Source organism: Magallana gigas, chromosome 4 (assembly GCF_963853765.1).
Source record: "Magallana gigas chromosome 4, xbMagGiga1.1, whole genome shotgun sequence".
Taxonomy (NCBI): domain Eukaryota; kingdom Metazoa; phylum Mollusca; class Bivalvia; order Ostreida; family Ostreidae; genus Magallana; species Magallana gigas.
In genome coordinates, this window is record NC_088856.1 from 17,631,451 (window position 1) to 17,645,159 (window position 13,709).

General features: G+C 30.8%; 1 protein-coding gene and 2 long non-coding RNA genes across 3 annotated transcripts in view; all 3 read right to left on the minus strand.

The window, feature by feature from the left end:
- Positions 1–3,056: 3,056 nt before the first annotated feature.
- LOC117682008 (uncharacterized) lies at positions 3,057–6,275 on the minus strand. Its single transcript, XR_010713641.1, has 4 exons — positions 6,140–6,275; positions 5,934–5,998; positions 5,484–5,621; positions 3,057–5,208 (listed from the first exon to the last, which is right to left on the minus strand). It is a non-coding gene; the product is annotated as an uncharacterized lncRNA (long non-coding RNA).
- A 4,549-nt stretch (positions 6,276–10,824) lies between these two features.
- LOC136274507 (uncharacterized) lies at positions 10,825–12,715 on the minus strand. The gene is made up of 3 exons (XR_010712904.1): positions 11,689–12,715; positions 11,515–11,571; positions 10,825–11,200 (listed from the first exon to the last, which is right to left on the minus strand). It is a non-coding gene; the product is annotated as an uncharacterized lncRNA (long non-coding RNA).
- A 254-nt stretch (positions 12,716–12,969) lies between these two features.
- Positions 12,970–13,709, minus strand: part of LOC117682002 (uncharacterized) — a 93,264-nt gene continuing 92,524 nt past the window's right edge. The window contains exon 8 of the mRNA XM_066081493.1: positions 12,970–13,709. Coding sequence (XP_065937565.1) covers positions 13,694–13,709 — 16 coding nt within the window. The 3' untranslated portion in view covers positions 12,970–13,693.

Sequence of the window (13,709 nt, forward strand, 5' to 3'; positions counted from 1 at the left end):
TCGTCAAAAAACGTGTCCTAGATTTTGACCCCAGCTAGCTTCCCTACTCAGAATTTCCGGACAATGATTTTCCTCGTGAGGCTAGATGTTCATGTCATCTATCATTTCTGAAAATTTCAGCCTCCTATCTTTCGTCGTTTTAGGAAATTTGTGGACAAGAAGTATTCGTCATAAACGTGTCCTATATTTTGACCCCAGCTAGCTTCCGTACTCGGAATTTCCGGACAATGATTTTCCTCGTGAGGCTAGATGTTCATGACATCTATCATTTCTGAAAATTTCAGCCTCCTATGTTTGCCCGTTGTTGAGAAAATGTGTGGACAAGAACTTTTTAACAAATTACAAAATGGCGGATAAGTCCGAACCGGAAGTGATTTTTGCAAAATAAAAAAAAGCGTATCAGCTTTAGATAATAATAGATCGATGCTGAAAATTTGACAAAAATCGGACCACCCATCTCCGAGAAATCTTCTGAACAAAAATTGTAAAGAAAAAAAAAGGAATAAAAAAAAAGTGAAAAAGAAACATTACAATAATAGAAGGGTCTTCCGCTGAAGACCGAAGACCCTAATAATAATAGGGAAAAAGAAAACCGAACGAAAACAATAAGGTCTTCCGTTGGAAAACGGAAGACCTTAATTCCAACGGAAGACCTTAATTAGACACTTTTGTTTGACTAAAGAAATTTTTAACATTTACTCACAAAGCACTATAAAACGAAATCGAGACGATTTTAATGTCACAAAAAATTAAGTCATCGAGACACTTGAAAAGTAACTTTTAAACACAGACAAGGACACGACGTAAAAGTAAAAAGTGCAAGAAGTAGATCAGGTGCTTTCTAATCTAATTAAAATTTTAACTTGTAAAATCGCTCTTCTACAATACGCTATACAAGATCTACGAACATCCCGTACGGGTGGTTCCTAAACAAAGCTAAATTACTCAAACAGGTATTCAGGTATCATCTTCTTAGAAGTCATTCCCTGTTCATGACCGACGACAGGAAAAGAGAAACGTTGGGCTGTATATATTAAATAAAACAATTAATGGCACCATCAAACTGATCATGTTTGATATGTATTGGTTAAATTTGATTGCCTATTGGTCAAATTGGAGACACGGAGTGGTCTGATCACAATGATCAACATATATATTTCAAACTACAAAAGTAAACTTTTTTTTAATAAAAAAAAACCCGTAAAATTTCACAATTATCGGACGATACTTTGCTCACTCTTGACGGCTCTAAAAAATTCTCAAAACATGTTTTCCATCGTACTAGATCGAAACTAGCCTACGGTTCGACAACTTTTGTTTTGCTCTAAATTCATTTTTCAGTATAATTACAAAAAAATACTGAATCAAATTATAATATTATTCTACCAAAAACTAAATCACTGATACAACAATGGAATAGACGGATACTCACGCCGATTGACCGAATTATAATTGTTCAAACTCTCATTTTGCCAAAACTTAATCATTTATTTATTTCTCTTCCCTGACCAAAATGTGAAAAAATAACTTTACTTTGTAAAGATTCATTTGAATTTATACGGAAATCAAAATGTAATAAAGTAAAAAGAGTTGTTGCATTTCAAGATTACTTACCTGGGGGCTTAAAAATGGTTTATGTATTCCTTTTTATCATGTCTTTAAAATGCTCTTGAAGTAAAAGATTAACACAAAACAACAAGCCATGGTTAGGTATATTCTTAACACTTAATGCTAGCGACATTGAAAATAAATATTTGATTTTGGTGATGCATTTATCTAAGATATTCTGATACCTAAAATGATGATTTTTGATATGATTTTTTTTTTATTGTTTTTACCTCATGACTGTATGTCATGAAGAATACTGAAAATAAGATGTACGCGAAAAACAACTTTTTTATTGTTTCAGTATGGTTTATTTCTATTATAAGGACTAATAACAACAGTGTCCTCTACAAACAATGGTATTAAAATGGTGTTTAAAATGTTGGTAATTGTTTATTAATGATGGTAACTTTCTATCAATGCAATAAATGTGTTTCAGCAAGATTTCGATAGTTCAAGGATATGTGTAATGCAGTACAATAGTATTATTTCTGCAGTTTCCAGTTTTTTGAAAGGTATGTCACTAAAAGAAAAATGTTGTTGAAAGTAGAAGTGGTCCATATTTACCTTTTCATTTTGAAATATTTTGTTAAATGAGAAATGTACAAAAGTGATTTATAATTGTGTCAACAAGAACAATATTGTTCCCACTTCAGTATACAATTGAAATAAAGAGCTGTCTCAACATGTAAATAATAATGTATGCATACCAGATTTGTTTAAAGTTTGTTTTAAAATTACTGTTGATTCATCATCACTGAATATTTCTTAGGATACTCCATGTATGTTACTACCTTTAAAAATTAAAATTGAAACCGATGACTGTTGAAGATTTTGTGACACTGTGAAAAAATATTACCTCTGGGGAGAAATTTCAGCTTGCATACACACAACAACCTCTAATAGAATCGGTTTTAATGTTATTAATATTATTTTAGCTGAGGCACCATTGAATGGTAACAACAAGATAATAAATTTGATTATTTTATGCTGAAAAAAGTATATTTTTCATGCTTGTTACAAAGTATGTGGCCTTTTATATCATTTAAGAATGAAATATTACATTGAAAGATGTGTAGCAATCTACAAATCAAAAATGTCAATTTCTAATAATCAGTGGTCACTCTGGAAAAATACTTTTGAACAAAACTTGTAGTGTGATACTTTATATCGAGAGCAGTAATTGATAATAAAATATTAATATATATTCAATATTACCTGAATCCATGCAATTTCTCAGAACTTACTAATACGTAGTTTGATGGAATTAATTGTTTGAATATTACGCAACAAGATTCATATGGGGTTTTCAGGAGAATTTATATAATTAAAATATGCGTAATTCAAATAATATAGGAAAATTCTTACCATGCAAAAAAAACAAACTAGAAAAAACAACAATAAAAACATATCGTTTATTTTTAAAAAAATCGATAAAATCAACTCCCGTCAGTACTTCAGTACTTTGTTTCATATTGACATCATTTGTCTCCAGTGGGTCATAAAAGATTGTAAGATAACGATTTACATTCTATGGATACAACCACCTTTCACAAATTTTAGTAGACTCAATTGTTAACATGAATAATATGTCAATTTAATTTTAATGAAACACAATGTGGTTCAATACAGTCAAAAACTCGCACACATTATCGGTAAAGAAATTTGGAACCAGCAGCAAAATGCATAGATCAGAGATGTTAAGCAGTTGACAGTTTAGGTGAACGAGTACCTGTAACTATGAGAATATCCTTATTTTATGCACTTTGCGTCATAATTTCTGCATTCCGCATAATTCTACAAGTTGTACAAAACGTGTAGGAACAAAAGTACACGGGACTAAAGGCTTGTACTTTTTAAACTCAATATATGGAATAAGCGTAAACAATAATGAAAGTGAATGAGAGGATAAGTTATAAAATCGGCTGTACACTTTGTTTCATCATAGTTATAAAATTTTAAATTGTTTTACTCATAAGAGTATACATGCAGATTTGGAGCCTGTACCTTCAAACATACATGTACAAGTTTCAAACGTATCAATAGACGTACAAGTTCAAATTCTTAACCTCTCCGTTCTTCGCAATAGCACTGAAACCCATTTAACCTCAGTAAATTGTAAGCATTCTTCTCTGTAGTTATGGTTTTTCCCGCAGTTAGTGTGAATACTTGCAGAATTTTCTACAACTTTCAACGGAAACCGTACACAAAAACTCTCGTCAAATTTAAAGCTCTTTGTTTTTGCAATCCTCGGTGCCTAATACCACCCCTGCAGATGTGTTCGTGATGTTTTCTTTATCGTTGCTAAGTACGTAATAAATCCAGAGGTGCTCGAATGAAAGTTCACGAGACTTCACCGAGATTTGTTCAGTTCCTGTGAAATTTCGAGCGAAAGTATAAGTGTTCGGATAATATTCTCAAAATACGTACTAAGTACTGGTCGTTTTTCATATCATATCCTACTTTGATTTATGTTAAAACGGGAAAAGCTTTCGAAGATGTATGTCTTATTTCACCATCTAGCAGTTATTTATATTAAACGATAATATTCAGAACAGAGTTATCGTTCGTGTTCAACCACGTGTAGAGTGGTTGAAAATATAAACATTGGGTTGCTTAATAAAATCATAGCCATGTTTGATGCTTGTGGTGTGCAATACTATGTTTTAAAAAAAAATGGGTGTCTGTTTTGCATTAAACTTAGTATATCGAGCCATTTTTAAAGAACATTCTGCATAAAATGGTATAGTCTGTTTCACTATTTATGTTATTACTAGGTCAGGCGCAGATCGAAAATTAATCCTCAGGAGGGATCTCTTTTAAGCATGTTAGTTGATGCAACAGCAGACAAAAACTAATTTTTGTATAGTCACATTTATTTCTAGAACACATTTTATTCACCAATTAATGAAGATAAAGTTTAAAATCAATAAACCTCTAGATTTTATATTTGACTACAAGAACCTAGATCTGCTGTGAAATAGACTTTAAACTCGAGGTACGATTTTTACTGCGAAACTGAAATGGTCAAATAATACCACGTGGTCTAAAATTTGAATGACAATAACATTCGCAGGGGTGAATACGATTCTTTTCAGAATATTTTAAAATTTTATATTGACGTTATTAACTGCGAATAATCATAATAGTATATTTTAATCTAGATGTAAAATTACTCATATTAATGAAAAAACTAACAGCAAATCATAAACTTATATAATTTGAATAGAAATCTAAATACAATTAAAATAGAAAATTCATTTTTTTATGGAATGTTATATATTATTAATATAAAATCAGTTCGAAATTCGTCATTACACTGTATTCATTTCAATAGTTTAATCATTTTGTGAGTTCCTGAACAGCACTGTCTATTTCAGCAATATCCTCATAAACATCATTAATGACCGTCCGTTTGCCAGTAGGTTGATGAAAATTGGCAACATAACCACAACTCTCGAAATATTACAAGCATTAATATGAAGCATAATACAGATCCTATTGAAATAATTATAACTCTACCAGAAGTGGTTAATTTGTTTCCTTGTGCTTGCTTTTTGTCTTCTATTTTATCCCGAGCTGTAAAGTAACCGCTCGCTGTCTCTGGCAAAAATGAATCAGTGTTTATTTTTTAATTGCATTTGATATAACAATATTTCTGACGATGTACACCAAAATAATACTATAAAACAATTATGCAAAGCAATAATTTTTAAATCAAAATATATAAAAGATTCATCAGGAGATTGATAATTATCAGCAAACCATATTATTGGTTAATATCATTATTTATTTTAAAAGATAGTCTGGATGAAGAAGTACAAAACTAGCTTTAATCAAATGGCTACATTCATTTACATGTACTGAGAGTATCTTACCTTCTGTAAGGGGAGTAGAAGGACAACCGTAGACGTGATGACAAGGCAAACAGTCACACTGCTGGGCACACAGAATGCCATACTTTGGTGATGGACATACTACTGAGCAGTTGTCACCGTAATAACCAGCTGGACATTCTACAGTTACAATGTAAATTTTATAACTGTTTATAATGAATAGTATAACATTTACAAGTAATTACCATTACAATAAAAATAACCTTTGATAGTGGATACAATAATAGCTTGTATGACATGTTTTCAAGGATTTATGTCACGAACACGTGCATACATGGCTAGTGGTAAAGTTTAAAAAAAAAGGTATAACATCGACAAGACTACAACTACTTTTTGATTAAGATGATATCCCACCAAATTAATGATTCTTTAGCTAAGAATATTTGTGTCCCTATATCTATATTGTATTTGAAATTATAAAATTTACAATACCTTTACACCCGTTACCATCGTTGTAATAATTGGTAAAACACTCTAATGTACGGTCTGCAAGAGTCCTGAAATTCATTTTAAGTAATGCAATTATTATTATTTTACTGTTGACTGTAATTAGCAAGTTGTTTCTAAATGAAATATACGGATAATTTTTTTTAAAAAGAACAAAACAAAAAATGCAAATTTCAAATCACAAAACATACCTTAAAGTGAAATCATTTAGGTATAGTGTAAACAGCAATGGAATTACAATTGTAAAACCAAAAACGTGCTTTGAGGACATGATTTCTCCAAAAATGTATTTAAACATCCTTAATCTACATCTATGCTTTATCAAACATATCGTTGAAAATAATATTGAGGAAATTTTGTGAATGTGTGAAAAGGAAACATAAAACAATGTTAAGTGTTTATGTACTAATGTTAACAACTTCATTTAGGGAAATTGTTATAGTTATTTCAAGATTTCTAAATATTCGAAATTTTAAACTAATTCTCGTAAAATTCAGGTTTAATATAGTTTTAAAATTTGGTTTGTTATTCAAAATACAGTTCTTCCACGGCATAATCATATCACGTTTAAAATGTAAGGGTTTTTATCATAATTACATGTATCACATAAATATTCACAATTTCACATACATGTACATGTATATATGAAATTTTCCGGGTTTTTGTGACAGTCTGATACAGTATCAAGAGTTAGTTGAGCACAAATTATATTGTTTTTCAAAACCACATGTAAGTGTCGTTTATTGAATTCTTTGGTTCAAACACTTGTAGCTGCATTTTGTTTATACGAGGATTTCAATGCTTGTTTTGTTTGTAATTAATGTACTAACAGAAAGTGGGCGCTTAAGATGTAGATTTGACAGGAATTTTGACGCACAGGAAAAGTAAAAATTCATCGATTTTGCACATATTTTGAATTAAAAATGTTATTTAGTTTCTTTCGGACGTATAATTGGTAGAATACTGTTTAAATTCAAAAGATTTAATTTTCATATGGGTGTGAATGTAGCAATACGACACAATTGATACAAAAACTACTAATTTATAATTACAGCTATTCTTATATGATGTTGTTGCTTCTGGGTCTTCTCGTCAGCAATTTGAAACTTGTAGAGATATGATATACCGGTATTTCAACATAAAATATGCGGCGTTTTAAAAAAAGATAGAGAAGTGATCCAAAAATGACCAATTTTATACTTTTTCAAAATATGTTTTTGAGATATAACAATGTTGTTTTAAATAGCATTTTTTATCCACTGCTATGAAATCCCGCATATCTCACAGGTTTTGTGCTAGATTAGTGAATTAAGACTTTAAAGTATTTTGGGTTCGAATTTTCCTGGTCTTTTTTTTTCTTCTTTTTTATCTTTAAATATATGTTGATATACCGATAATATCATACGTTTAGTATATGTTTGAATTTGTTGTAATTGATATCTGCCATATGCACAACAAGTCTGTTTTTATTGCTTGTATATCATGATATACAATATAACTTAATAGATATAACTTCATTGAAATATATCTTCATTAACATTGGAAATTTTTAATGTTTTTCGGTTTACCTCCATGGCCCTTTTTGAGGTAAACCGAGAAACACGGTATTTATAGGCAATTTGTAATTATAAGTTTTTTTTATTATTAAAGGTATACATGCACTTCAACTCCAAAAACATTGTTGTTATCAAGTTTTGTAAGATTCGGTAGCATTTCGAGTTATAGACAATTAAATCACAGATTATTCGTGTAGACGATTTCTGCACACTTAAATTACTTTCTTTATTAACTTTAAATACAAAAAAAACTAACATAGTCTACATACATGTTACATGTCTATACATGTACTTCTTTAAAGAGAATTTAATTGTTAAGTCTTTTTCCACGCCAAAGTAAAATAATATCTGTATAGGTTTTTTTTTATAGACTGCAGATATGGCAGACTAACGGCAATTTAAATATATACATGTATTTGTTATTTTATTTTGTTTTGTTTTTTTTTAAATGCATGAAACATTACATTTTACAACTAGAAATATAAAAGACGTAATATTTTAAGATTCGAAGTAAGTATAATCAATGATAATGCAGCAAAGCAGATGAATTATATATTTTCGACACCTTTGTACCAACAGCCAAAAGGGATAGAGATAACATTCACATGAGTATTATATATACTTGTAGTGATCATTTCTGACATTTGTTGTAAATTTATATCTGATTATATGATTAAACAGCAATGTTTGTTATGATGTATTCTCATACATCACACGTGTTATATAATATGATGCCCTGTTCCCATGAAGTTTTTTGACATAAGTTGTAAGTACTCTTTTGTAGCTTTCTTCTTTTTCTTGGTTCTTGTCTCTCTAAAATAAACGTTTATCATTCAATGTTTAAGAGAGGTTAAATAAACCAACATATACGTGTACATGTAAATGTAACAAGCGATAGATAATTGCATAACTTCATCATTTTTGGTGATAAAGTATTTTTTATAAAAAATAATTTTATTCCTGGTTCGTGTTCCCAAATAATTTAACGTTTACCCTATAGTATACTAAGAATATAGTATAATAAGAGGTCACACAAACAAACGTGTACATACAGTGTTTATTCTAATGATCTGAGTCTTGCAACTTTACAATTTCAACTCTTTGGATCAAGACTCGGTCAATTCTTTGGTCATATATCGGGAGCCTCGTTGAATAGCGGAAATCATCGCATTTTCTCCGAAAAAAAAATCCCCGCTTCTAAATCACCATTAAAGTGTCATAATCGGGGGCCCGGCTGAACAGCAGAAGAATCAACGCATTTTTATATTGATGATTTACCGGAAAAATAATTCAGTTCAGTTATACTTCTGAAGTTACATACATGATGACGTTACTGCCATTGTTCCCCTTATGACGTCATAGAATATATTCAAAGAATTCGTGGCGACGTATTGCAAACACAGAGATATATTTGCATATGCATTGTTCTTTCCCACTGTAAGTCCATACGGAGGAACTACAATTATTTTTCTATAATCGCAATTGCTCCGTCTGAATACTATGACGTCATAAAGGTGTGACGTCATATACTTTTCCATGACGTTATAGATTTAAACCACTATACGATACATCATGTGTTTTTCTCCAACTCCATAAAATTGATGCATTTTAAAATATTAAAACCTGTCTTATAATAACATTTTAAAAGAATAACTGTTATAACATATCATTGATTCTGTTAACAAATCTAGGTGAATTAAAAAGATACATTACAGTCTGAATGTTTTTTTTTTGATGCAATAGCTAAATATGTCAAGGTCTAGGCTAGGCTAACACAGGGTATTTGCGAGTGGTAAAATGCTAATATAAGTAATAAACAACGATTATTTAGTGAACATGGCGTTATGAATAGCAACTGCTCTGCTGGCATATTTTCCATGATGCGTTAGCGCGCATCATGGAATATGCCAACAGAGCAGTTGCTATTCATAACGCCATGTTTACTAAATAACGTTGTTTATTTCTTAAATGATTGTGACTTGCCATTTACTATTTTACTCGGCTAAATGGGCATACGGATACTTGTCCTTAAGATTCATTCGTATCTATTATTGTGGGTTTTCTATTATAGATTACATTTACATAGCTCTGGGATTACAAGCTCAAACCTTTTTTTTAACAAACATCCAATTTTGACACGATTTCCATGTATTTTGTATATCATTATAAAAAAATAAAATTTTGAAACAAATATGGTATTTAAATTAAATAAATCCAAATTAAACGAAACAAACAGAATTACTCGTTTGTTCAACACAAAAATATTGAGTTTCCATTCCGCTTCATAGCCACGCAAGCGCAGTGGAATGTAAAATTAATAACTTTCATAAGCAGGTGGCCTTTCAGGGAAACCGAATGTTATATATATATTTTAGCATTAAATTTTTTTTTTGAATTCGCCATACTTTCATTCGCTCATTGCCAACGAGGGCGAAAGGAGCGTAAATAAAAGTGGATGAATATTCTTTGTCACCAGTGTACATTTTTGCAATGTTTAGATTTGTGCAATTAACAAAATGATTAAGCAAATCTCGTTATAGTTCTAGGATTGATGTAATTTATGGTCATTATTCGTTAGTTCTATCATGTTTTTGGTGTGGAATTGATTTTCAGTTTCATGTTATATTTCCTCTATCTGTGCTTTTCCTTTCTGTGTCCCTAACTTCCTGGTATGTGTATTTATAAATCCTTGATTAAAGTTCGATTCTTAGTGTAACAGATGTCTATAATAAAAATATAATCATTGATTATGAATGATCGTTCCATTGCAATCAATAGGAATTTAATATTTTATGCAAATTTCACTTCCTGACATCCACCCTGATTACACATTGAAACAGTTTGACTGACACATTTTCATTCGGTCAAAACTATATCTGATCAATAACTTTGAACTATTATGATAAATATTCCAACCAGTACTCCATACATGTAACATACATGTACCATCCAAATCACACAATTCCGGAATTATACACATGTAAATCCAAGAGTCGAATATCTCGTAATAAGAAAACAACAAATCTTTACAAATATTAATTATCTTCCCTCTAAAGGAGACCTGTCCATTTATCTGTGATAACTTAAAAGCTCCTCAAAATTATTCATAGTGGGATCTCATCATTTGAAAACACTAATTTCTAAGGATTACAGGTTGTTTGATTCATATATGAAATCAAACGGTCAATATCTGATAATGCATTAAAAATTCAAAAGTCTTTAAATTAACTCAACTTTTCTTCTTACTTTGAGTTTTATTAAATCAATGAAACCACAATAAATTGTAAGTTTTAATTCCAGATATTCTCTGGTTCCAATAATGTTTTAGTTGTGTATAATGCATGTATCTCAGTACCATTTTAAGTATACATAAAAAAGATATTATACATAAGTAACATAACTATAATGTAATATATCTTTCCTCCAAACTTTACTTATAAACTGGTAGAAATGTACAAAGAGTATCAAAAATTTATAGGGAAGTGATTTCATTTGATAGCCCATGTCCTTTTCTAATCACTTCCTTAAGCAATAATGTTCTGAAATTCTAATGTATGAGCAATTTGCCGACAAAGATGATCGTAAGATAAACGGTAAGGCTGCAGTGGTTTTGCTTCATTAAGTGTAGTCCCCACTCTCACAGATCTCTGTCTGGCGCCCATCAATGTTGATCTTGACAAACTGACCCCCCAGTCACTGCAGCAAACAATAAAAAGAAGTATAAATTGTACAGATTGTATAGATATAACATGTTTTCTGCACTTCTATCATTGATATAGTATCCAATTTTCTCTTAATTTTGCTATATGTAATTTTAATTTGCTTTATATCTTGCGTAACAGTGAATCAAATTATTTCGATAATGATAGGCCCTCAGCATTACGGTATAGAAATAATATATATATTTTCATAGTATTAAAGTTTATCTTAGTTTTATATTTACGCATATTTTATTTTCTTCACATGTTGAGTGTATCAGTGAATGAAGTTATCTTAATAATGATGAATACCTCAGCATCTCTAATTAGTGCTATAACTCCATGCAGTGGAATCTTCTGCTGTCATTCCTGTTAATAATCAAGTAAGAGCATTATGAAAAAACTATCTACTGAAGTAATTTAGAGTATTCACACACAACTGATAATAATAATTATATTTCATCATAAATAATTCCATTTCCTTACCTTTGTCAACAATTCTATTATAGTGACCCTAATTGTGGCAATGACGTTTTTCTGAGTAAGGGAGCCACCTCCACATTACGACTGGGTGGTAGTTTTATGTACCTTTGAGGATTATTATAGACGTCAAGCACCTTTATTATCTAAGTGGCATTTCATCACGTGCATGATCACAATAAACGGACAAAAATGTTTTGCATCAGCATGCTGTGGAGTGTCTGGAGAAAATATAATTGCAATATCAATACAATGTACTCAAACAATTCATATTTTATTGATGAAAGTGATGAAAACTAATAAACACCCGTCCTATTTCTATCAATAGCCAACACCCTATACTATAATTGTAATGGTAATCTCTTTCTGTTCAGTGTTTGAGCACTGAACCAGCCTGATGTGCTTGCTTTGTCTCTTGCTCCACGTACGGTTAAAGTGCTGCCTAAATTAGAAACTGAAAACAATAATTAGTTAACGATTTACATGTAATAACTAATTTATCATTAAGAAACAACTTAAATGGCAAAGCAGTCCATGGGTCCTTCCTAAATAGCTCTATCAGATGGGATCATCTTGATTTTCATGCAAACATTAAAATTAATAAAATTTGAATTCCTTAAGAAAAAGAGTCTATCTAGCTTACAGCTTGTCAGAGGCTCATCAATTTCAATTTGTGGAGAAAGACTTTTTCTGGGATGTTCTCAGAAACTAGTTCCGGGCCTTGATTGGTGCTGGCTGAAAGGTTGAACATTTTTTGATTGAGGTCCTTATAATATACATTTCAGCAATACCAGGCTTAAAATATAGAGAGACAAAACTTGTTGACATACATTAATGATTTATCTATATACATTATTACTAAATTTTCATGATGTTATAAAATAACATGGATGCAAAGACAAGGAAGATATTATATATATACTACGTCTTCATTCTTCGTTAATTTTGCGCATCTATTTTTTTTGAAAAATATCTGTTAAAATGCATGCCTTTAACAGATGATCAGTCTTGAAAAAAAATCTTTAAGGCTACAGTTGTATTTAATTCTTACCATAAAGACATCAGGTCTCCTGAGATGAATTCGTCAAGATGTGTGTGACTTATGCATGTGTTTAGTGCACATCATAGTGACAGCTACTGCAATTGTTAGGATTTTCATCCAATCCAGGGTTTTGGTTTTCATGCAGTTTTGTTCAGTAGATCGTTTTGGAAAAACCAGTTCTCCTTATCTCTCATCATGGTGTGGTCTTTAAACATATATCATAACATTTATGTGTTAGGGGGCTCTCATAATTAAGGTTTAATTAAGCAATTATTCAAGTGGTGAACATTCAATCTCCCTTCCATCCACTTGAAAGACCTCATACAAGTCACACACAGAGAGAGCATAACAAAATACTGTTCTTGAAGGTGGAGGTGGTTTGGAGGCTTTTCTGAAGACATCGGTGGTTTAATAGAGGCGATACTGAAGACATTGATTTTTATCCTTAAATGTTTTATCAATAGTTGAATTTCAATTATAATTTACCAGGTGCATGTGACATTTCAATAAACAAAGTTGAAATAAAGTCCAACTTCGAAGGAAAATTTGTAACTATAAAATCACCAATCCAGGGTTTGAAATATAACATTCGATGGGTAGCACCGGCAAACACTCTTTCATTTGTGGTCAAATTTGTTTACAGGGAGTCCAGCCGGAAATCTGTTGATTCAAATAATTTCAATATGCAAACGTTCACTGGTTCAGTGTTGGTTTCAGTTGCTGCTTCAAAATTAATGTTGATTTTCATTCCATCTCAATCTCAATCTCAAGCTTTTCTTTTGAGCTGACTTCTCCATGGCATTTAGTGTATAGCGTTGTTTCAACAAAATTCACTGGTATATATGTAAAAAATAAATCACTATTGATTCATTATTTTTTCCTAAACAAAAGAAATGCAGCCCAAAAATTATTATTGTTTTCACGTAATATTATATATATCACATGCACAGTTGATTTTATCATTGTTTTTTAATCCTCCCGACAT